We start from the raw sequence: 24,434 nt of genomic DNA, 5'->3' as shown, positions 1-24,434 counted from the left end.
GATATATTGAACAATGAACAAGTGTCGATTCTTCGAAATCAAATTTTATCTTTATCTCATAAGTCATTGATATGATATGAAATACTAAAAGTAGGCTACATACAAGACTTTCATTTATTTCATGTTAAGATTTGGATGGCGAAAACCATGATTCCTTGAATGATAACTATAAGATCGTTGTTTTGGCTTATTGAACAACATTTCAGCCTCCAGATTTCTCAGAGCAGGCCACGTACTGCAAGTATCCAATTAACACCTTAACGAAGAATGTACCACATTATTAACAGTAATTATGTTGATTTTACAGCCGATATAAGAAATTACCTACTCTTAAGAACGGTTACAAATAATGTGCAAAAATGTAATACATGTAGTTAGAAACCCTCTACAATCCCAACCAAACTATTTTTTTCTGTAGTAATTTATTGTCCTAAAAGTGTAGTGCGCATTTACCATTTTAAAAATATAATTCCCTTACACATAAAAATGCTCATCACATTACAATGTGATTTCGTCTTAATGATATTGTGAATACAAATCTATTACTTCAGAGACAAACAATTCATGATAACTTCTATCCATATTTCATCAAATATCACAGATAATGAACCCAAATGAGTTCTAATAATGCATATCGTACATCTAGTTTTGATATACTGATTCTACATTGCATAATATTGTATCCTACACAGTAGATCAACATCATTTATATACACGTACATATTTTATCGCTTCTAACCCTAGCTTTTTCTGTATTGCTACTTTTTTTATACAATATATATATACATGCCCATTAGCATTGTACATGTACAAGTATTCATGGATGGTTTCTCGTGTTCGTACAGACAAACCTCACTATGATAGCATTTCTGAAAATATATGTAAATCATTCATCTATTTTGGGTATATACTCAGATCACTGATCAAAATGGAGAGGCCCTTTGCCCCTGTGAAGCTTGAATGTCTACATTAATAAATCAGTGACGTTTCTTTGGCAGAGGAATCTTACGTAAACTAAACGTTGTCAAAATCCTAGCCAAGCCGACTAACAGCATCAAAAAAATTATCGTTGACATTACAATAACATAATGGCTGATGGTAGTGCCAATTTCAAGCCAACTTCCGTGGTCCTTTACCAGGAAGAAAAAGTGCAAGGCCATAAAATCGGACATTAATAGCACAACGAGAAAAAGACTTTTTAGTGGAACTTTCATTGTAACATGAATGGCTTGAAATGTACAAGTGACAAGCAAAAATGGAATGATAATTTTAACTAACATGAGACCGCCCATAGTAAATGGACTAAACACAGTCACAAAGCAATAAACAGATGATGGGTCAAAGCTGTTTATGCTAGCGATATTTCCAGTACCAAAGAATGCCATCATAATGAAGAACAAAAAGAAATACGCTCTTCTCAGATCTGTGGCGACCAATGGACGGTGCGATGATTGTATTATGCTATCATTTTCAACGAAACTATATTGATAAACCTGCAAGCTTTTACTGCCATACATCGCATTTTCAATACGCATCCAAAAATACATCAGAAAACACAGACAAACAATGAACAACGCCTCGTGAGCAGTGCTCAATAGTAAATACGGCGGTACTAAAGCTAAAGCTATGTTAAATAATCTAGTCACTATTTGTAAATTACTTAGTAATGGCAGTACTGTTGATAAACCTAAAATTGACCAGCTTATCAATTGACTAATAAAGAGTACACTTTCTTTGTTTTTGATTTGTTGAGAAGTGTACAGCACTATCATCATAGAAGCTATCATTATGACTATCTGGACAATAGTCAGATACATTACAGGCGAATCCTGTATTTTTTTCTTTGTGGCAGCGATTCCACATTCGGGTCTTTGCAGGCAGTATAAGGAAGCGGCAACAGCTATGATACAAGCAGCACATACATAGTTATAATTATGATCTCTGCCGACAACAGGCATCAACGGAAAGCACCCAACGCAAAGACAACTCATCACCCATCCAGCTCTGGCTAGCTTGTCCAGTTTCGTAACGGGAGTCAGAAGCGGCCAGATTCCCATACCGAAAAGTATCAGCGATAGAATTTCTCGATAAAAGAAACTAAGCAACAGTAATTCAAGTCCGAACAATCCGATGATTATGAGCACCCAAACGCGTAGGTTTTGTCGATATCGCGCGGCGTACTGAATAAAGGCTTTAAATCCTTGTATTCGACATAAAACCAGGTCACAAAGAATCACCGGTAACAGACAGTAGATATAATAGGGGACCGGTAGTGATTGAACGTAGAGAAGAGCAATGATAAAACAAGCCGTAAATATCGACATTAGGTGCACGCACAGTTTCAACAATTGCGATCCATTTCGAACTTTGTTATTGAATTTTTGTATTCCGGTATGTTCATTAATGATTGTAGTAATGATAAATCCCATCCAGCCGACGTAACCGAGGGCGACACTCGTGCCCAGAAAGAACCGATCGTAATTGTGATAATACGTCAATCCTTCTAAAGCCAATTCAATCACCTCTTTCGCTAATGGAATGGCGTCGCTGTACCTTTCAGCTTTCACGAGATCTTCCAACGACGCCATCAGTTTTATCTTCTTCGAGTTCGAAAGTTTATGAAAAGGCTTGAACAACATCGACAATGTGCTGTTTCGTTTTTCGAGCTTTTTCACCTCGAACTGTTGGATCATTTGGCGGGCGTTAGCCCACAAGCTGTGAGCCTTAAAACGATTGTCTGTTCGTAAATATTCAACCGGTAAAGTTCCGACATTATTCACTGGGTATGAAATTCCGATCAAACTGGCCATGAGAGGCGCGATATCCGCCTGATTGACGTCGACGCGCTCAATTCCTTCGAGTCTCCAATCTTTAGCGAAATCATCCGCGAAATTTTGTTCAGAACGCCTCGCTTTGCGAACCCCGGCACCCCAAGCAACCAGAGGTGTTAGTGTTTCACTCAAGCTTCCTGCACCGTGCGATCCCCAATCACTCATACCATGATCGGCAGTTACCACGTAAGCAGTTTTACCATCATGTCCAAAGAAGTCTTCTAAATTAGCCACAATTTCTTCAACACCATTATCAACAGTCTCGATATTCTTTAGATACTCTTTAGAATATGGTCTATGAGCGTGGCCATTTACATCAATACCGAGCAAGTGTAAGAAAAATATGAGTTTATCTTGCTGTAACATTTTTGTAAGCGTGGAATTCAAGCGCGCGCTTTGGAAGAAATCTTTCACTTTGTCGAACACCCAAGTGTCTAATTTGGAAGAATCAGCCGCAGCAAAATCTTCATTTCCTGCTGGGTACGTGTACGCGAAGACATGATCACCGGTCGCACCTTTAGAGAACATCGGTAAGATATCCGGACTTCCCCACGACCAGGTGTATCGACTTTCATTGAAAACCGAATCGAATTCAACCGGATTTTCTTTCCAGCCTTTAGCGACAGCGCTGACGTCCTCATAAAATCCAGCGATCAGAGCTACATGTCCCGGTCTGGATTCTGTAGGTACGCGTGTATGCGATACTCCCCACGCTCCGTCGTGTTCGACTATATTTCGAAGAAACGGCGTTCTCGTGTTTCCAGATTCATCGAGTTCGTAGAATTTATCCGCACGTAATCCATCAGCGACGAACAGTACGAGACGTTTCGCGGGGCTCGGTAACGTATTGACTTGTGGCGTCATCCCGTGTACTAACGGAGATGTGAAATATATATCAAATATCGAGTAGAAAAATACTAAATGGACGAGAAGCCCAACGATCACAAGCAGTATCGTTGACATTCTTAATTTCTATGAACAGAATATTCTGATCGATGATTTTCCGGATAGTGACCTCTTTCTTTTTGAATTTCCACGTTGAATATCGTAAATGCTGAAAAAGATTAGAAAAGAAATAATATTTGAACGATTGGAAGTTCGGTCGATAACATCAAAGTTTTATCATCCAGTAAATCCCACAGTCCAGAGATATACAATAAAAACAAATTGAATTTGATTGAGAGCTATTTTCAAGACTTTTGTCCTTAAAGCGGGATTATTGCAAGCCGTCTACACTCGAAACTGACAATCTTATACGTTGAAACATATTGAAAATTTAATTGGTAATTACCTATAATTCGATTGTCAACTTTAAGATAGAAAACCATTATATTTCTTGCGGAGAATGTGTAAACCGAGGCGACATGCGGAAGTATATGTTACATGTACATGTACCGGCAAATGACATGTGATTTCCGTATTTTGTAGAATAAAGAATTAATTTATTGATCAAATTATGAACACATATCAATTAGAATTTCAATAAAGGGATTAGATTTCAATTATTGGTTGGTAAACTATGCTTTAAATGGAAGTGAAACTGTTTGGAGTAGCATGTAACATGTGGTCACATGACTCTTCGACGAAACATGCGGAAATATAAAAGTGTCTACGTTGGCGTCAGTTCACTGGACAGGAACGTTTAGACGTACTTTCTATTGCACATATATCGAGTAAGTATTAATGAAGGTGAAACTGGATGTTTTAATGTATAAGGATGGTCCTCGGGCCTCTAAGTAGGCCTAATGTTGGTTCTTGTGCTTTGTATCAATAAAGTATCCTAAATTGCTCTAATTTGACAACAACAACAATTTCTATTCTATCTCTTCTCTTCTAAATCTTCGTTCCTTTACCCTTATTTGTAATATATATATTAGTACTTTTTTTGCAGTCAGTTTTAATATTTCTACTTCTCTATAGTTTCACCACAGTTCACACAAGATGACATCTCTATATCGCTACAACCGGATTTATACCGGACCGGTGAAAGCCTGCATTCTCGACTGGTGCGGAACTTCTGCAAATAAATATTCCCTTGCCACAACGCGAGTTTTCGACCAGTTTTTCAAAAAATACAAGGTTCCGATCGGTGTTGAACATGTACGTAAATCAATAGGACTAAGAATGGATTTGCAGATTTTGGAAATATTGAAAATTCCATCCGTGTCGAAGAGATGGAAGGATTTACATGGTCAATTACCTAATGAAGCTGATGTTAACAGTATGTATTCAGACTTTGTGCCTATGTTTATGAAAAGTCTACACGAATACGGTGAATTGATACCCGGTACATCGAAAGCAATAGATTCTTTAAAGACGGACTTGAATTGTAAGATCGGAAGCACTACTTGTCTATCGCGTTCGATGGTCGATATTTTACTAAATGCTGCCGTTAAACAAGGCTACCATCCTAATACTACAGTTGCCAGTGATGAAGTGAACAATGGAATCCATCCAAAACCTCATATGATTTACAAAAGTATGGGCCTTTTGGATATTAGTCCTATTCAATCAGTTGTTAAAGTTGGCGCTACTTCTTATACAATCCATGAAGCTCTTGAAGCCGGATGCTGGGCAGTTGCTGTTTCAAGATACAGCAACTACATGAATATCAATTCTTTTGAGGAAGAAAACGAAGTCAGCGAAGATGATATGAAACAACGCAATACAGTTGCACAAGAGATTTTAATCAACAGTGGTGCTCATTATGTAATAGACAGTATTGTACAACTGCCTGATATTGTTAATGAGATCAATCACCGTCTTTCGAAAGGTGAAAAACCTTGATGTTAATCACGGGTTAATTGTACTATGAAATTACAAATATTTTTCTAACCTTCTCTTGGGTTTGTGCATATCATGTGTTTGTGTAATTCCTGTTACGATTTCCATGACGAGTGAATTTATTTCTGTTTCAACATGTGTTCTAAGTGGACTATTGTCTTAAATACTCGTAATTGTGTTTTCTCGAATAAAAAGCCATCAGATATAATCGTAGGTAATTTGTTTTGGTTCTGATCGAAGCTAAAAACTGTCCTCTTGTTCTGTCTGATAGATACTTGAAATCCAACCACGACTCAAGAAAAACTGATCAAAAAATCTCAAAAGCAAAAAAGATACAAACAAAAATGTTGGTAGATAGAATATTTTATATTAGATCAATATAGATAAGTATTTACAAATACGAGCTATATACACGTAGCACCATATTGTATAGAAACTTGAAATACCATAGCCGGTTCAAATTCCAGTAGCACAGAAGTTCAAAGTCTAAAGTAATCCACTTCACCTTGGATCGTTGGAAGTTAGTCACAATTACTTCTCAATGCACGATTTAGTTTTCCTCAATTCCGGTGATGCCGTTATTTGTTGCTCCCAGGTGTCGAATCTGCGCAAATATTTCTTAAATCTCGAGGCGTTCATATTAGGATATTCTTCATCTGTTACATCTAGTTGTGGTTCGTCTATTTCATAACATACACTTTCTTCATCTTCCCAGCAGCTGCTGATATCGCTAAGTTCACTACCATCTAGAGGAGTTATCGGTGTCAGTAACAGAGATTCATCTAATCCACTGATGATTGAACATTCCAATAAAGAACGGTCCATAATGACTAAATTCTAGCTGCTGATCTGTTAGTTTGATAGATGGCAGATGAGTAATGACATTTTCCCTGAACGTTGTCCTTTATATATGTAGAACATGATGATAAATTGAGACAATTAGCAGTTGACTGCATCAAATTATGCACAATTAGCCGTCTGCCATCTCAAAGACTCGTCATCTTTGACTACTTGAGATGATTGGTCATGAAACTGACTATAGTTATAAAGGCTTAATCTAATCACTATTTACTAATTAATCTCTTAAGTAATTAGTTAATATAAGCTGATCAGTTTTCACAATAATCACTTTGTCAAGGCCGAGATATCTTAACAGCAATTCATGCACAAAGAAACTGACAAAAGTCAAATTACATGGTTTTTAGCAAGTCTACTACTAAGTGCTACTTATGGAAAAAATTTAAGGCCCCTCTTTGAGATATATTTTCACAAAAATGTGATCTATCAGTGCTATCTGAAAAATATTTGTCACGGCATCCATTGTGGATAATCTTGAAAGCCAATCTTTGATAGCAAAGATTCTAATTTATTTTGTAGGATTTACAATTTCTGTTAATAAATCTAGAATTAAATCCTGTGTACAGGGTCATTGTGTCCATGAAGATAGTTGTCATGGTTTGACAAATCATGATGAAGAGTAACAAATTAAAATACATTTAATGAACTTTTAAGGAAATTTATTTACTATGTACAGGTACGTATCTCTTTTATCTAAAAATGCATCACAGACGGATTTGCACATCATAATATCTCTTCAGGCAATCAGTTCTTTGTTTCAAACATATTTGGTCGTATAACCTAGAGTTTAAACATCCATGGCTCGATCAACTAAGACGTCAATCTAGAAATCTCCACTTGGCCTTCATTTCCTAGCTTTCGCAAAATGCAGTAATACTTCTCTCTACGAAGAGACAACAACAACAACAACATTGTGATTAGATTAGAATTCAAAACTAATAGATTCACTCTCAAATTAATCTCCTCATTGATCAATACCTTAATTGAGTATCAATTCCACGATTAGTTTCAGTGTAGAGGATTACTTCAGTAAGAGTTTGTATGAGCAAACACAAAACCGACGGACACCAATTTGATAATAAGTCTAGTACTTTCAATAATCTGATTGAATATGCTTTGAAGTGCTGCACAATGAATTCTTTCATGACATCAGCAGTTTGATTTCTGAAAATTTTTAATGACAAAATCAAACATAAGGCAATAATAATAATACGTTTATTTCGCATGTACTTAAATGAAACTCTAAGAATGAATAAAACTTCACAATATCACACAATAGATGCCTGGGCAAAAGTATGCTTACTTATCTAAATCAGTTCCATTTTTGTGAAGGACTCTCAGTAATTTTTGCATGATTTCTTCAATCTGTTGCTGTTTGATCACGATATAATTGTACAACAGAGTGTTCATAACATATTTGCAATCCCTGAAAAATTGATATATTTCATTTCATGGTAGAATTCAAGGCTTCTCCTGTTAAGAATCAGTAAACTAGAAGAGTATTGTTATGACTCACTCTGATGTAACTTGTGGAGGGTTTGTGACAAATGCTTCACTCAGAAACATCCATGCCTAATTAAAAAGAATTCTACACATCATTGATAGTCCAGTAAAAGTTTGTGACATACTAACTAACTGGTCAAGTTAAGAAGAAAAGCTATTGTACATTCGGCCTGCATTATGAGCTGGTACTTACTGTAGAGCTATCTGGTTGAGTAAAGTTTGATAATACTGTTTCATAGATGAGTTTTCTAACGGAAGCTGGCATCAAACGTAAGCAATTCTGAAATAACAAGCAATGAAAATCTAGCTACGAAATTGATGCAAACCGACTCACACCAAAAGAATATCAACGACTACGTACTTACCACAAGGGGATGTAAACTACCACCTCCACCCGATGATGATCTCTGCAAAAATTACAAGTTCAATGTAAAAGTTTAAAACACGACTTTCACTGAACGGTATTTTCACATTTTTGAACTTACCAATGGAAATCTTTTCATATAATGTTTGAATATGTCACGGATACACCTCTCAATATAAGGGTCCATCTTTATACTAGCCAAACCAGTAACATACTGAAAGATGTCAACAAAATAAACACAATGAAGCAATGAAAAACCCGGTAGCTGAAATAGTTTAGATGATGTGAGCATACTTGCACCTACCATGTGGATAGTGTCTTTCATAGCAGCAAGTAGTGCAGAATGGAGAACTTTGTTACCATCATAGATCACACGTGGTAAGATCAAGCTCTTGATAAGGGGAGGTAAAGGCGAATCAGCTCTCGACTAAACACATAAATTAAACTTATTAAATAGACAAAGTATATAAATACATGTATTTGGTTATTTTGTACCATACGAAAATAATGAATTTACTAAAAGGCTAAATGATGAATAAATGACAACAATTTTAAGTAGATGAACTTGACTACAGTAAATCATACCTGTAGATATAAGGCAGATCCACAGCGTGAGATAATGTGTCCACACATCGTGTAAACGTGACAGATATGTGAACCAGAAGGTGTTCGCAATGGTGGTATCACATACTTGTTCATATTACTGAACAAGTTAAACACTTTTTCCCTGTAGTTTGTTTTATGCAATAAACCCTAAAATCAGAGAAAATAAAAGTACACTACCTAATATCGGTAGGCTAAATTCGCGTGGCAACTGGCATTCAAGCTACAATCTACAAGTTTATTACCTCTTTGACAGCATTTTCATAACCTTCCTGTATGGACTTCAGGAAATGAAGGAAACAAACTTTCGGTGATGGATCAACTTGCGATGTCACAAAGTCTTTCATAGCCCCACTAGTGAAGATCAACCTGGTCAACTCAGTGAACTGTTCACTGGAGTCATCGGGTATTAGAAGACAACATCGTATCCATGCTTGCAATAGTGTATCATTCTGAGGGAACAGTAAACCATGTGGAATCAAGTGACACATATACCGACAACTGAATCTGAAAAACATAGATGAAAAGATAAAGCCATCATTACAGACATTATTCAAGGCTCAATCTGTGAACACTTATACTTACAGTCCATTAACATTCTCATTAATTGAGAAATAATTGAAGAGACTTGAAACATTTTCTTTTATACCACTTGATGCGGGAGGTGGGCTTTAAAAAAAACCAGACACAAATAGAAAAAGTTTTAGTTTTCATCCATCATTTGAGCAAAAATACAGGTAACATCAGTATGTCCAGTATTTTTACCTATCTTGAGCTAATAGCGTAAAACTAGTGGCAACATCAGCCAAAATCTCAGGCGGTGTCAATGTTGTCGAATGAGTTTTCACGAATGGAAACACACTGGTCCATAGAATTCGAGCAATTTCTGAAAAGTGTATAAACTTCCTTCAAAAAATAATTCAAATACATCATTCAAGCATTCTGCATCAATGCTACTAACCTGTGTAACTATCTAAACTAACTAACTGATTGATTGCTTCTTCTCTGTTTCTGAATAACCAAAACAAATACAACATAAGCTGCGATGAAACAAGTATTTTTGACCTGCGCCAAATTAGGCCTGGAGCAAAACTGTTCACACAGGTGCCAAACAGACCCATGCCTGTCTGGCCCGAACATCAATGTCGGACCAAGCCAGAGCCAAATCTTAGCATGGGTCAAATTATTGCATGTGAAATCCAACTAGTTCCTATCTTCACTTTGTTTAGTATTGAGTGAGTGATTTGCGTGGCCTGATCTGTGCCAATTTGGCCCGGGCCAAATCGTCTCAGTGTTCACCGCAGCTATGGTTAAGCATTTCATAGAACGCAGAGATTTGCACAACGCACCTAACTTTGTGCATCACAGTTTGCACAAACTGCAAAATTCTGATCATCTCATTGTTGCCAGAAGAACCTTCAAGAGCATCAGCCATATGACCAGCTGGAAGTAAATCAGAGATCAAAAATCACATCAGAATAAGAAGTGGTACTCAATATTTGTATTGAATGATGAAGGATTTTTGTTTTATGGGTACTTACGAATAAGTGGCGCAACCCCAGCTGAAATTGGTCCGAGGTCTAGTATCTCCTGTACTCCATCCATATATGTACACATTACAGTCCACAACTGATGGTGCACGCCGGGCTCATTCCTATTATTACTCTCAAGAAACCAACTGAAATGCATAAACATTTGTCAGCTTAGAACGAAAACCACTGTCAAACGTGGTGAACGGATAATAAGATAAAAACCCACTATCTACAGATTGAAAGAATTTAAAAACAAGAATTTATTTATTCAATCTAAAATATATAGAATACACGACGTTTCAGAATAGAATACACGATACAGGTGTCACACCTGATGATCATCTCTAGGGTGAGATCGAAACGTCGTGTATTCTAAATATTTTAGATTGAATAAATAAATTCTTGTTTTTAAATTATTTTAATCTGTAGATAGTGGGTTTTTATCTTATTATTTGTCAGCTTAATGAAATCAATTATCATACATTGTATAAGTCATAATGGATGGTAGAAACTATTTCAGACTTACGTGCAAACTTTACCGAACGTTTGACCAATTTCTTTGGTGAATTCGATGTTATCAATTTTTGACGTATGAATAATCAGCAGAATGCCGAGCATGCCTTTTATCACTGTGTTCAGAAATTTTGGGGTGAATGACAGCATCGAATACAAATCGGACAATTTGTTCACCTAAAGATACAAATGAAGTTAGGGAAAACAGAACGAAGATTCCAGAGATGAAATATAGATCTCGAATGAAAGTACAAACAAACCGTATCAGTTTGAGTTCCACCCGTGAGCGTCATCACCATAAACAAACTAGTGAAATTCACGAATCCCACCTCTGTCAATGATTTCATCTTCCGTTCATGAAACTTGGAGAAGATACTGAAAATGAATTAATTCCCTATCAAGGTGAATGGCATAAAATGACATACCTTATGTTGACTATTAAGAACAGCTTACCGTCCTTTTATAGATTTTTCAGCTAAGGGCAGCATTTTGCCCAACATGATCAGAAATTGGTTGAATAATGATTCATTTTCAATTTGATCTTTTCTAAAATACAAACAAAAGTATCATGTCAAGTGTCATTGTGACTTTCCAAGCTAGAATTGATGTCTCGTGCCATGAACCAACGGTTAAAAAATATCAACCACACATACCCAATTACGCGTTTATTCAACTTATCTTTCCACATCTGCACCCATTGAGATGAGCTTTTCCTAAAACAGCATCAACAATTACATCTCTATTGTTATTCAACATACAAATTGAAGACTGTTTAACAACTTACGGGATATTTGTGAGACCTTTCATTCCCAATGACAATGTCAATTGCTGCTCAGTCTAAGAGACAAAATACCACAGTGAAACACAAGGTATAATCTATCACTGTTCCGTTTTAGAATACTTTGCACACATACCAACTTCTTGTGAAAATATCTTTCCCAAAATGGTGTGATCAGATCACCTTTGATTGTTAATTTGCTCTGTTTTATCAGAATCATGCATTTCATCGCAAATGAGACCTGTTCAACCTGACATCCATCCTATATTCAATAAATACAAACAAATATGAACAAAATAATTTTTCACTGTAACACATTGAGTCTTCAATACACCTGGAAAAACTCATAAGAACTTACTCGAGGTAGAACATCTTGAATTAATCCAAGAAGTAAATTAGACACTGAGCTCTCGGCATTCTACAAAAAGTGCACCAATACACAGTGTGAATATAGACAAGAAAATAGATACAGCAACTTTTGAATCAAATAAACAACTGAATCAAATAATCAATCAAGAAAGATGAAGGTTCCTTTTAGCTGATAATTTATTTACTCGATGTTTTGACTATGCCTGGTAACCTAATAATCATCTTCAGGAATACTGACTTAACAAAAATATAACCAAAAAAATTATCTTTTTAAAGGAAACTTTAAAGGAAATCTATTTTCGGACTTCATTTTGCGGACTTCATTTTTCTCTTTTTATTAATGTGGGATTCTCTATATATCGTCACAACTCGTATAGTGTTGCACCAATGGTAATCAAGTGATACCTATGAAATTTTTCCTTATAAAAGTTTACCTGATGTTGATGATCATTTTCATACAGATCTGTGATATTCATGGTCAGCCACCACCAGAATTCAGCTTTAATCTCATTCTTCCATTCAACGCTCGGTGGAAACAAAAACATGTTCGAATCTGTAAATATCACGTAGACACGCGATATCGCAAAAAGAGTGGACGGAGAAACAAAAAGACATTGGGGAAATTGTTAAGTTTATATGTACCTATATCGATGTCCGAGTTCACATCTTGCTTTGATATCCTCCAAATTTGTTGCAAGCAAAACCAGAATGGCTGAAAAAGAACAATTGATTCCAACAATGTGAAGGAAACTCCGATCGTAAAGGAAGACATTTAAGTGGATGTTGACCAGATATTATCGTAAACAGCAAATTTTGATGAACTCACATGAGTTTCTGACGAATCAAAGTGTGATATAATAGTTTTCCACATCTGCTTCATGCATGCACAACAGAAAGGAGACGATCTCAATAATTCACCCGGTTTCATCTGAATTTATCATAGAATACATTAATGCGTAATTATTCTCATTTTTGTCTGTCAAGCTGCATATTTGAGAGTGATTTCTGGGTTACTTACCACTTTGTATTTACTATGAGCAACAAGAACAAGATCCCAAAGAATAACTTGACAGATTTCAATTGTAGCTGTAGAATGATGATAACCATCAATTCCTCCTAATGTTTGCATGATTGATAAATGATGACCTGACCATAGACAAAGAGCACATTATAAGTAAAACCATTAATAATATCCAGATTAGATCGAAATCCGTATCAAACTGATCCGAATTAAGCAGCTTTAACTGTTTAGTTTGTTTATAGGCTAACCCAAATTTAGCACAAATAATATATCGGTACACACCAGGATATCGCTCCTCTAAGCTAACTAGTGTTGAAAGAACGTTTTGCCAAACTTCGATAGTCGTATGAAAGTTGTTATTCTGAAAGAAAAATGAATGGGATTTCAATAATAGTTGACAGACGATTTAAAGATCTATTTCTCAAAGATTTCCAACCCATGCCCGGCCAAGTGAACTAATGCACCCTATCTTGTATATTGTACGCCGCGGTAACTGTTGTGCAATGATTATATTGATACGCTAAGTGCCATCATAGCGATTCTATTAGTTCACGTATAACTGCATTGTTTAACGATGTTAATTTGTTTAACGACAATTCCTATTCATTCCATTCATCCTCACTGAAAGCCAAGACCACAAAAGCAACAAGAAACTTATATTAGAGTTGTCCTTTCTGCAAAAAACAAACACTTACCCAAATTTTGGAGTCTTATCTACATTAATGGATGATCCCTGATAAAAGAAGTTCATACCTGATTGAAATTTGTCCCACAAACACCAGTAGGCAGCATTGATATATCAATATCTGACAATAAACCAACGAATAGTAGAAAATCGGACAAATGCTTGTAAACTTTTGAGGCGGTATCACTGAAATACAACATAAAATAAAGTAAATTGTAAGAAATTACTTATTTATAATGAAAGATCGATTGTGTAAATCAAAAACAACATACCCGCTAACAGAATCACCAAGCAGTCTTAAGAAATGATTCACATCTTTTATTTTAGAATCTGCTCCAATAACAAACGCTGAGAAGTAAAGGGTAAAAAATTTACTTCAACTTATAATTATTCATATAACAATAAGTATATTTATACTGGCATGAATAAAATGAAGGATAATTCGGGTTAAGCTACTGCTTATAACCGGACAAAAACTTTTACCACTGCTTTTTCCTGGTGTTCCACATTCCTGTAAAGCTTGTCTGAAAAAATTAAATCGGTATCTTTTTGAAACTTTGGCTCAACCCAACAACAAACCATAAACAAAACCCCCATCCCCACTGTGCACTTCGATTTCTTCACCAAGAACCTTAGTGTCTGATGTACTGGGTCTGGGTACACTAAAAAGTATAGGCCGGGGCCCGGGTGAAGCCACTTCCGGCTATAACAATCTTCACTCGTCTTACATCCAGCGGGCCTCCATAGGGCTTCACCCAGCACCGTCGCTCTATACGATCCTTCATATCAGACACTAAGGTTCTTGGTGAACCCTAGGGCATGGGTTTGTAGTTAATATTCACGATCGGATATTTTCACAAAGCCCTTCGATCGTAATAATTATAAAAGCTTAACCACCAGCTCTTTTTGTGTGGTCGGAGTGGACGTGGTGGTGGGGGTGGGGTTAAGAAGCAAGCACTAGAATAGAATAGTATAACATTTATTTAGTAGATCCTCCAAAAACAACACGTCTTAAAAACAGCAGATTTGTTCCTTCTTTTGCAATCAAAATCGACTGACCTCACAAGTGAAACATAATCTGAAAGATCATCTTTATTAATGAAATATCCAAATAATTTAATCATGGTGACATGAGAGGATATCTCGAAATATCCGCGATGAACTTTTGGGTGGAGAATGATACGACTAAAGCGCGGCAGTAGGAATAAATGGCCCGAGAACGAAAAAGTAAAACACGGAATAGGTCACGGAACGTTAGGAATCGCATAGGTCTATCAAAGGATCCCGGCGACCGGGCGCAGTGTCAGCTCGGGCAGGACATAAAGGGAGCTGGATTTCTATCAACTACTTCAATCGCGTGACAAGAAGCCCTATCATTAATACACATAAGACGTAGGCCGCTTGCATGCCGGGCCCTGGCAAACTGGGCCGGCGGCGTCCCGGCGGGCGGGCGCCCGCGTTGCTCGGCACCTCTCCCGGGGCCGGCGATCACTGCACGGCGACGCGCCTGTCCCCAGCTGATAATTCTTGGCCCACCCGTCCGACCTCTGTCCTACACCATTTAGAATCCCATAGTTTTCATTCCTAGTTCAAGCAACGTTCTTGTCACGTACACGCCGCACAACTGTCGGTCGCGCCGGGGTGCGGGCGGCTCGGCTCGGCTTCCCGGTGGTTACAAGCGCGCGTCGCAAAATGTTTTCAGTACTCGCGTTAGCGGCAAAACACTCCAGGTTGATTCAGATCAGACAGATTGTGTCTATTTCTAGTTAGAGGCTAAGATGCGTGGGATTTTCTTTTTTAAGTTCACTTGTATATTGGCGATATGGATAATTGTTGATATTCTTTTGCATCGTCACTTGCATTTTAAAGATTTGGTTTTCGTAAGTACTCGATTGTCCCGAAAACATGGTCTTCCCTTGCGAAAACTTCGATATCCGCAGGAGATAAAAATCGCGCAACCCTCCCCGATGATGACCGCTTCATTCATGGAACGAACTGGTAACTTGATGTTCCAGTACGCAGCCCTTTTTTCAATTTCTAAAAACCATGGCGCCATACCCGTTATTCCTACCAACTTTCAACTAGCGATTATGTACGAATTGACGGCACCTTCTGCCGTTCTTGAAGAGCCCGTCACTGAGGTATTTCGTGAGAGATATGCGTGTAAATTTGACTCTAGGATCCGAAATATAAACATAGCTGGTTTGTACGCAAGCCGTGTTACTGGCTATTTACAGTCCTGGAAATATTTTCGAAATGACACGGAAGAAATACGGAAACAATTTTCATTCAGAAGACACATAAAACGAGCGGCTGTCAATTTTATCGATCGTAATAAATACAATTTATCACTGCTTACTGGTGCCAAAATCACCACCATCGGTATACATGTAAGACGTGGAGATATGATAACTTATTCTAACTTCGGTTATGTTACAGTTCCGGTCAGCTATTTGAGGAATGCGATGGACTATATGACGTCACTGTATGGTCAAAATACGTTGTTCATCGTAACGTCAGATGATATTCCGTGGTGCGAAAGAAATGTACCCAATAAGACTGAGAAAGTGGTTTTTTCTAAAGCAAAAGATCCGTCTTTAGATATGGCTATATTATCTTCTTGTGAGCACGTTATTATATCGACTGGTACATTTGGTTGGTGGGCGGCCTGGTTAGCAAGCGGGACAACCATTTATTACAAAGATTGGCCGCGTAAGAATTCATCTTTGGCGCGTTTAGTCAGCCACGACGATTATTTTCCGCCACATTGGGTCGGTCTATCGGGATAACTAAAGATATCATCACCGTTGACTTAGTTACGTATCTGTTTCGATATCATTTTAAAAATGTAAGTGTTACTATCGGTAAAGTTGTAATAAAGCTAAAATTGTATTTTCTTATCGTACTGGTGGGTAATTCTGTTTATGTTGTCAGGTTCTTTCATATCGATGTAGTCATTCAACTGAGTCATGAAAGATAGTTTTTATTGAGAATTTACATCATGCGCCATTTTCCATGATGTTATATACATTGCTTCCTTCCACGGAAAGTACAATTATCTAATGAAAAATGCTATTGCTATCGTGGTGGTTTATTTGGTGAGATTAAATTTAGGTCTTATTTACTGCATTTGAATGAATTCAAGATCATTGTAGATGAAATAATTGATTTTTGAATACTATACTGAACGCGGTAACTAATTTTTGCAATATATATCGAAACGCTAATGATATTACAGCGATTCAATCAGTTATGTAAAATAGTGTTTTGTCTCTATAACTGCATTGTTTAACGATGACAATTCCTATTCATTCCATTCATCCTAACTGAAAGCTGAGACCACAAAACCACCAAGAAACTTATGAAAGAGATGTCCTTTCTACACAAAATTAGTCAACAACTGAACAAACATAATTCATATTTTTAACGTAGACAAATATATTCATCATATGTTACATGTACAAGAATCGACACATCCGAACTAATCATCTTGTAGTGCATTAATGAATACTGCAAGTTCATTCACCTAGAACCACGATTTTACCTTGTTTATACATGTACATCTAAACTCCCCTACATAAATTCCCAGGTCAAATTCGCACTTTCTCCTAATCTCTTGGTGTTGGTTGAATTTGTTGGCTTTTCTAACTGATTCGACTTAGTGTCCTTACATATGGTCATTCGAAACATTGCTCGAGTACATCTAACTACACAGCTTATCGGCAGAAAAATACATTTTAAGGATGGATACTAGGTGCGATCATGGACTCTTCGTTTTAGAGTCTATGGTGCGATAAATAGGCACGCGTATATCAGTACCAGGATATTTCATGACGTTGATACATATATAGAACATGCACAATATACTTGGAAATGGCAACTGCTCATGTTTGTACGGGTAATGCCAGCTGATAAAAAGTTGCACACCATCGCTTTAAAGAATGCAGATTCGTTGAAGCAGAATAATAATGTGACAATATTCAAAAGTGGTCGATAAAAATTACAAATGAAATGCGTGATTCGATCTATTTACATTTATTAGTGTTAAACCACTGTGATTCATGAACATCGAAAAATACAACCGAAAAAAGTCCTACAAACAAGTTCAATAACACTGTCTGCACGGTCGATGTTTCAATTCATGAATCACCGTTGCATTCCATCAAGGAAAATAAACCTTCCTCGTCATTATCTTAGCATTTCAGAATAATAAATAGAACAGCAGAAATCAAGTGACAAATTATTAATCAATGACACCAGAAGATTCACAATAAACACTCAATACACGTTACAACAAACATCAATACCCACTATTCTCTAATACCGCCAATTTTCGTTTTTCAGCAAAAACAAACAGACCAAACTTCAAGCCAGGACAAATAAAAGCCTTACCTTCACCTTACTCGAATATGGTGTGAGATTACAAGCCATAAGCTAAAAGCTTTTTTTAGAAAGTCATGCATCTTCCGAATTAAAAAATTTCGAGTCAAAAAGTTTTCCTTCAAAGTTGATTACATGTTTAGGAAGCGAGTGTTGGACCATTGTCAAAGCTAAGCTTTCTTAGATTGGCTTTCAAAGTATTTCTAAACATGAATTTCTTTGAATAAATTATGTTATTTCAAGTTATAATTGAGTATATATCACAGCTTTTCATTATTGATCAGGTATTAATTATTTGGCAGGTGAAAATCAAAAATATGTGTAATTACAAATCTAATATTAACCTTAATCATTTGCACCTCGGACTGTGAGGACCAGAGGCAAGACTGATGAAAATTCGAAGTTGCTTCTACAGTTAGTTAAACCAAAACTTGAAAATTTCGAACATTTTTGCTACATCATAAAGATAAAATTTTAGGATATTTGGTTAGTCTAAGCATTGTCATGTCTTAGAAATAAATAACTATTGGTCATCATTTGAAATTCCAGACATTCCTGGTACAGATTTTTTTTTACACAAAAAAGAATAAAATAATTATATGGAAATCTACATGCAAATACTATAATATAGCGGGGAATATGTAGCACATTTACCAAATACAGCCTGCGGTTTCATCAACTTTTGATGACTACGCATTTTCCAAATAAATACATGCCCAGTTCTAAATTTGAAATGACCGAAGAATAGAAATTTTGAAATCATTAACTGTTTACAACAGCGCTGTGTCAAAATGAAAGTTGTATTGTAATTTTGAAGCGAAATTTAGTTCAATTAAATCATTGAAATCGACATCAAGTCATAGACGATCTGGTAATAGGAAATCAACTAATAACAAAAAACAAATAACGACTACGCAGTCTTCTTTCCTCTCTAATTCCTCTTGTTCTTCTTCTCTTCTTTGTTAGAAAGAATGATCATCAATTTTCGGAAAATGTGGATAAAGTCGAGGAAGAGGTCAATGCAATGCCTACAATAACAAGAGTTTAGGAAATTTGATTGAACCTTTGACGTGTTGCACTTGTTAAGCCGACCCCGAGTTAAAACAGAATTTATGAATTTTGATTCGATCGCTAAAACTTACCAGATGAAGTCATCATCTCCATTTCGTCTCTTCTCAACTATCAGCTGAGTGTCATACAACACAAATCCGCACATGATAAGCAGACCCAAGTATAAGTTGATCTGGAGGAATGAGAAAACAAATTCATCGTTAAATATATGGCAAGATTGTTGCAAGATTAATCAACTGGATACAAGGATATTCAGTAAAAAATGAAATGATATCTTACTTCGTAGATAAGCCGTGATCCAAGGAACAAATTGAATAATGACAGCATAAACAATGCAGACAAGCCAGAGAACAAGATTCCTGAAATAATAAAAAAAGAACAATGATTTTCATATACATATCATGCAGTATTTTCCTGAATTATTGAATGCTTAAGAACCACAATAGGACTCGTTCACGTACCTCCTAAATAGAGCCATTGCCTCTGGTCACTGAGCAGAGCGCTGAGACTGAAACACACGAAGATTACAGTCGTGCCCAGAAATGCCGACGGAATAATAGACGCATCAATTTCAATAACCATATCCATCAGTGGACCGAGAGAAATACCTAATAACAGTTCACAGAATATTGATGAATAATTTCAGCATGTGTTAAACATTATTAGCATTCAAAATGTCATAGCTTGAAAATTCACCTGTGAAAAACGCAAATCCAGTCAACATTCCCATTCTTTTAACTTGATTCTCGCGGGTGTTTGGTGTCAGGGCTAATAGTACCAACAATCCAATTGAGGCCAAACAAGACAATATACCTCCCTGAAATAAACAGAAATAACTATATTTTTTGACGCCTTATAAAACGTTACCATTATGAAACCTAAACAATGTTAACCATTCAGCGTCATTTTACAAACGACAACCGTAAATCGATGTGCAAAACGTCACAGGTTTATGTGTACACATACAAGCTATTTGACAAAATATTATTGATAAAGATGTAGAATGGCTCCCTTTGATTATATAATGACGTCTATTTGAACGTCGAAATGTTATATTGCATTGAATATCATGAGAAGACGTATTGTAATAGTAAAGGATGTATGATTATATCAGGAGCGGCAGGCATAAATAGAAATGATAAGTAAATCGGATTATTCGGTTAAATGGCGGATGTATACACGATTTGGAAGTCTGATATAAAAGTCAGACCCTGACATGGGGATGCTAGTGGAATGACGAAGCTATCTACGATCTGAGTAGGGCCGGCGTGAATTTCATCGGCGGCTACAAGCGGTCTATATAAAAACGTGTTAACATATAATTTCAATATTCAAATGTTTTAGAAAATATGTTGGATATAAGGGGTATGCAAGTTTCATGAGATTAGCAATTTACAATAGCATAGCTGTCATATACGGCTCCGCGTCCATTGATGGCATGTTTATAAGGTGACAATTCAATTCAATACTTTATTGATCCTTATTACATTGAAATTCCGGGATAAAATTTAAAAAACTTACAAATCTTAAAATAAGAAAATACAAAATACAAGACACACGGTTAATTCATACAGAATAACATATGAATAAGTTCTTTAAATGACAATGTCTACTTCAACCCAGACTCAAGTCTAGGATATCGAGTGACAACCAAACCGGGCCCCAGGACCGGGCCGGCTGGCTACACGATATGCTCAACGTCATGAGGAAGCAAACATCCAAAGAACTCTTTCTTCAACCATGGAGGCAATGAAGTTGCAGACCAGCTTAGAGGCAAAAGTAAATCGAAGTCGGTCACAAGTTGACAATTTTTTTTAAATTAGACCTGTTGAAACTTCGATTTCAAATTTGCAATTCAACATTAGCTTCTCCCAGAAATTCTACATTTTTTCGCAGGCGTCAAATAATTTATTAAAGTTAATTTTCTTGTTTCTCATCGTTTCCCCATTACATGTATTTCAATAACAATGGAGGAATTCAAAATTACATTGCGCTACATGTAGCATAAAACACCTGTCAATTTAATAGATTATCTGGGCAGATAAAGTATTGAAGTTATATCTATCTTTTTACACATGGAAAATTAAGACCAAAAATTAAATCCAATAATCGATGAAGGATTTCTAGCAAACATTTCTCAGTTTCAAAGGATCGACATTTCTATGCCAGTGATTTTACACTATAACTTCCGAAAGCACATTTCAAAACAAGTTATTCCAGTTTCTTTTGTTCATTGTATTGCATGAAAAATAAATTTTTACCTCAAACATTCTGGTGAATAGGTGAACATAGCCCCCAACAGCGGCCGATAACATGGCAATGGCCAAACAACTGTAGACATTCTTCAAGTGAACGCGGACAGGTTTTTCCCTAAAAAAAAAAATACTAGAATATGTTAGATTCGAAATGAACTGCTGTAATATGTATAGTGTAAGCCTTGTATAAATCAATTATTGTACCTTTCAAATTCCGATTAAATATGAGTGGGTCTTAATTCAAATTCGGAATGATTCATATATATCATAATGTATCGTCTATTCATATTTATACTTGGTTATAAAAATTCATTTTAAACGCACACATAGGCCTACTTATGTCATTTAGGCTATACAGATTTAGAGAAGTAAGTTTTCATAAGAATGAATCAAGGAATTCAACATAATATCATTGTCACACAAGGTGAATAACATTATTCCACCAGAGACAAATTCATCAATTCATCAACGCATGAATACAGTAGTAGCTGCAGAGAGGTGGGGTAGCAGGCTAACAAAGTAGTGTATTATATAAAATTGAAGCATATATATTAACACATTGATCCAGGATTATGTTCACAGTAGGTGTTAACCACCCGTGACTGCTGACTCTACCATATTATATGTAATTTGGCCATGAGCAATAATCACTTTGTTGTATGGAATAGTTCTATTAAAGCTAATGCTCCCCGAACCTCAGTCACGTATCATTAAAGCTTGAGACATATATTTTAGGCGGGTGAAATCGATGTTGCATTTGTTCTTTATGCTGATGAATTTGAGGAGATAAACACGAATTATTTTTCGCGCAACATTTTTTGCCCCGGGTGCACTACGCCTAACGCACTAAGCAATAATTAAAATTCACAGGCAAAATTACATCGATAACAATATAATGATTAAATCTATAATATTAAAATCAACACCTTTCACTCTTCTAGGCCTATATGTTATCACTAGTGTCACAATTCTGGAGCATTCGAACATCAATTGAAATGAAAATAACAACCACAGCTCTTCTGGATTAGGATTTTAACAACATTGAATCGAATGGCATGCGCTCCATATATTCAAAGTTTAATGGAATCATTATCATTTAATTAAGAGGTTAGGGCTGTAGGGCCTATGTAAATGGAGGAAAGGAAGCAAATAAGTAGAGTTACCGGTTAGTAGTAAATTAGATTAGATGTCTGTAGGATTAAGGCATAAACATCAGGGCCCGGTTTTATAGTTTGGTGTTAACTTAAACTCGGGGATTAACTCAATTGAAAATGAATTGAGTTAAGCCCCGGGTTAAAGTTAATACCAGCCTATAAAACCGGGCCCGGGTATTCAGCCTTTTAGGATCTTAATAAGCCCAGGCCCAACAGGAACAAATGTAAACCTAAATTGTTAATGTGACCATATATAGGTGCATTGACTTGTAGCGTACTTACAATCTGTCAAATTTGAAGAATGCTGCATAGCTATCAATGTGTTCAGTTCTCTGCATCTTGATGTTGTTTGCAAGAAACCTTCTTTCGCTACAAAAAGAGTAAAGAATAACAGCAATGAGTTGGTGTGTAAATAAATAACTCAAAAATTGCATTCAATATATAAGCGGTCATCCTTAATACCGAGATGACGTATTTTACCAAGATGACATGAAATATAATATATTTATTTATTCCTTATCGATTTTAACACTTGATATATCATATTATATCAGTAATAAATGCCTGCTGGAGTCATATTTTGTCAGATATTTTTGTAGAAAAATAACTTTTAACTTTACCGAGATGGGATCGTCGATCAATCAAATTCAATGAAATTTTATTTGTTAACCGAGATTACGTATTTGAAGTCAAATTTTTTTTTACAAAATATCCGGAAAAATATGCAAAATATGACTCTAGAAGGTATTTATTACTGATATAACATCATTTCAAGTGTTAAAATCGATAAGGAATAAATAAATATGTTATATATCATGTCATCTCGGTTCATCTCGGTAAAATACGTCATCTCGGTAATAAGGAGGACCCTATATATATTCACCCATTCCTGGAGTGCCACAGCAAGACTCATCACCTAAACCACCCACCCAGAATATTGCTTCACCAAAATTTGGTCGATTCTTTTTCTGCGTTTAAACTGCAATATCTCGGTTTGAAAACATGTTTCTGATAAATACACTGACCTTATGACATTTTGCATTTGTTAATTATATCGTTTGGACTATCAAATCTATTTTGGTATGATTAAATTTCAGATATAAAAATGACACGCAGTTTTGTCAAACGAACTACGGTGTTACAAGTGAAAAATGGAGTCATTTTTGGTGTTGGAACTGAAGCGGCGAAAGCTGCAGTATAATTTACTGAATGATAACAAAACTAACGGCAAATGTCATGATGACAAGTGTGTTTATGCAAGTTGACAACAAAAAGCATTGTGGAAGTAAATAGAGGGGATTGGAGGAAAATATAGGGATCAGTAATAATCATCCAGTCCCATTCTCATTCCCTTTTTTACGTAGCCTCAGTGATGAGGCATAAATGATTGATTAAATGGGAAAAATTCGACTACCCAAACCACGGCACAAATCCAGACCAGGATGGATTGTCTCATCTACTGTCGCTCTAGACCCATCGGCATCATAGATAGATATTCCAACTTTCAACTTACCAAAATGTTCTAATTTATTCTATTTCCTCTGCGGACGAGAAAACCAGATCGGTTCTAAATCGTTGGCGAAATAATAATACGAAGTGGTGTAAGCTACGCAAGAAATGAAGGACACATCAGCGTAAAAATATGGCTGTCGTAATAATTATCACAAGATATGCCGTAAGGTGCTGCCACCTGTAATAGGGTCGCTAACCAGAGGTCATTCTATTTCGATGAC

The 24,434-nt window shown here is 36.2% G+C and overlaps 6 protein-coding genes across 6 annotated transcripts; 2 read left to right on the top strand and 4 right to left on the bottom strand.

The window, feature by feature from the left end:
* Nucleotides 1-100: 100 nt before the first annotated feature.
* On the bottom strand, nucleotides 101-4,232 carry LOC141903596 (GPI ethanolamine phosphate transferase 1-like). The gene is made up of 2 exons (XM_074791788.1): nucleotides 4,123-4,232; nucleotides 101-3,885 (listed from the first exon to the last, which is right to left on the bottom strand). The coding sequence occupies exon 2, from the start codon at nucleotides 3,792-3,794 to the stop codon at nucleotides 978-980; it is 2,817 nt and encodes a 938-aa protein (XP_074647889.1). The 5' UTR covers nucleotides 3,795-3,885; nucleotides 4,123-4,232; the 3' UTR covers nucleotides 101-977.
* A 196-nt stretch (nucleotides 4,233-4,428) lies between these two features.
* Nucleotides 4,429-5,821, top strand: LOC141913767 (phosphonoacetaldehyde hydrolase-like). Its single transcript, XM_074804977.1, has 2 exons — nucleotides 4,429-4,504; nucleotides 4,752-5,821. The coding sequence occupies exon 2, from the start codon at nucleotides 4,773-4,775 to the stop codon at nucleotides 5,616-5,618; it is 846 nt and encodes a 281-aa protein (XP_074661078.1). The 5' UTR covers nucleotides 4,429-4,504; nucleotides 4,752-4,772; the 3' UTR covers nucleotides 5,619-5,821.
* A 1,326-nt stretch (nucleotides 5,822-7,147) lies between these two features.
* On the bottom strand, nucleotides 7,148-11,692 carry LOC141914769 (protein MMS22-like). The gene is made up of 19 exons (XM_074806060.1): nucleotides 11,642-11,692; nucleotides 11,442-11,534; nucleotides 11,249-11,363; nucleotides 11,002-11,165; nucleotides 10,485-10,621; nucleotides 10,293-10,386; nucleotides 9,905-9,954; nucleotides 9,709-9,829; nucleotides 9,529-9,612; nucleotides 9,189-9,450; nucleotides 8,926-9,093; nucleotides 8,645-8,767; nucleotides 8,462-8,554; nucleotides 8,342-8,383; nucleotides 8,170-8,256; nucleotides 7,990-8,045; nucleotides 7,777-7,899; nucleotides 7,452-7,637; nucleotides 7,148-7,356 (listed from the first exon to the last, which is right to left on the bottom strand). Exons 1-19 carry the CDS (start codon nucleotides 11,674-11,676, stop codon nucleotides 7,284-7,286), a joined length of 2,106 nt encoding a protein of 701 aa, XP_074662161.1. The 5' UTR covers nucleotides 11,677-11,692; the 3' UTR covers nucleotides 7,148-7,283.
* A 76-nt stretch (nucleotides 11,693-11,768) lies between these two features.
* On the bottom strand, nucleotides 11,769-14,965 carry LOC141915422 (protein MMS22-like). The gene is made up of 12 exons (XM_074806945.1): nucleotides 14,901-14,965; nucleotides 14,298-14,365; nucleotides 14,114-14,189; nucleotides 13,910-14,027; nucleotides 13,439-13,517; nucleotides 13,154-13,281; nucleotides 12,962-13,063; nucleotides 12,778-12,847; nucleotides 12,570-12,688; nucleotides 12,125-12,184; nucleotides 11,903-12,028; nucleotides 11,769-11,825 (listed from the first exon to the last, which is right to left on the bottom strand). Exons 1-12 carry the CDS (start codon nucleotides 14,963-14,965, stop codon nucleotides 11,769-11,771), a joined length of 1,068 nt encoding a protein of 355 aa, XP_074663046.1.
* Nucleotides 14,966-15,720: 755 nt separating this feature from the next.
* On the top strand, nucleotides 15,721-16,642 carry LOC141915420 (galactoside 2-alpha-L-fucosyltransferase SEC1-like). The gene has a single exon (XM_074806944.1). The coding sequence runs from the start codon at nucleotides 15,809-15,811 to the stop codon at nucleotides 16,628-16,630; it is 822 nt and encodes a 273-aa protein (XP_074663045.1). The 5' UTR covers nucleotides 15,721-15,808; the 3' UTR covers nucleotides 16,631-16,642.
* A 620-nt stretch (nucleotides 16,643-17,262) lies between these two features.
* On the bottom strand, nucleotides 17,263-24,350 carry LOC141905767 (putative Bax inhibitor 1). Its single transcript, XM_074794786.1, has 8 exons — nucleotides 24,215-24,350; nucleotides 22,984-23,070; nucleotides 21,554-21,662; nucleotides 19,989-20,109; nucleotides 19,754-19,900; nucleotides 19,572-19,651; nucleotides 19,364-19,464; nucleotides 17,263-19,249 (listed from the first exon to the last, which is right to left on the bottom strand). The coding sequence occupies exons 2-8, from the start codon at nucleotides 23,037-23,039 to the stop codon at nucleotides 19,153-19,155; spliced, it is 711 nt and encodes a 236-aa protein (XP_074650887.1). The 5' UTR covers nucleotides 23,040-23,070; nucleotides 24,215-24,350; the 3' UTR covers nucleotides 17,263-19,152.
* Between the last annotated feature and the right edge of the window lie 84 nt (nucleotides 24,351-24,434).

Source organism: Tubulanus polymorphus, chromosome 1, assembly GCF_964204645.1.
Source record: "Tubulanus polymorphus chromosome 1, tnTubPoly1.2, whole genome shotgun sequence".
Lineage (NCBI taxonomy): Eukaryota > Metazoa > Nemertea > Palaeonemertea > Tubulaniformes > Tubulanidae > Tubulanus > Tubulanus polymorphus.
This window is presented reverse-complemented; position numbering and strand designations above follow the sequence as displayed.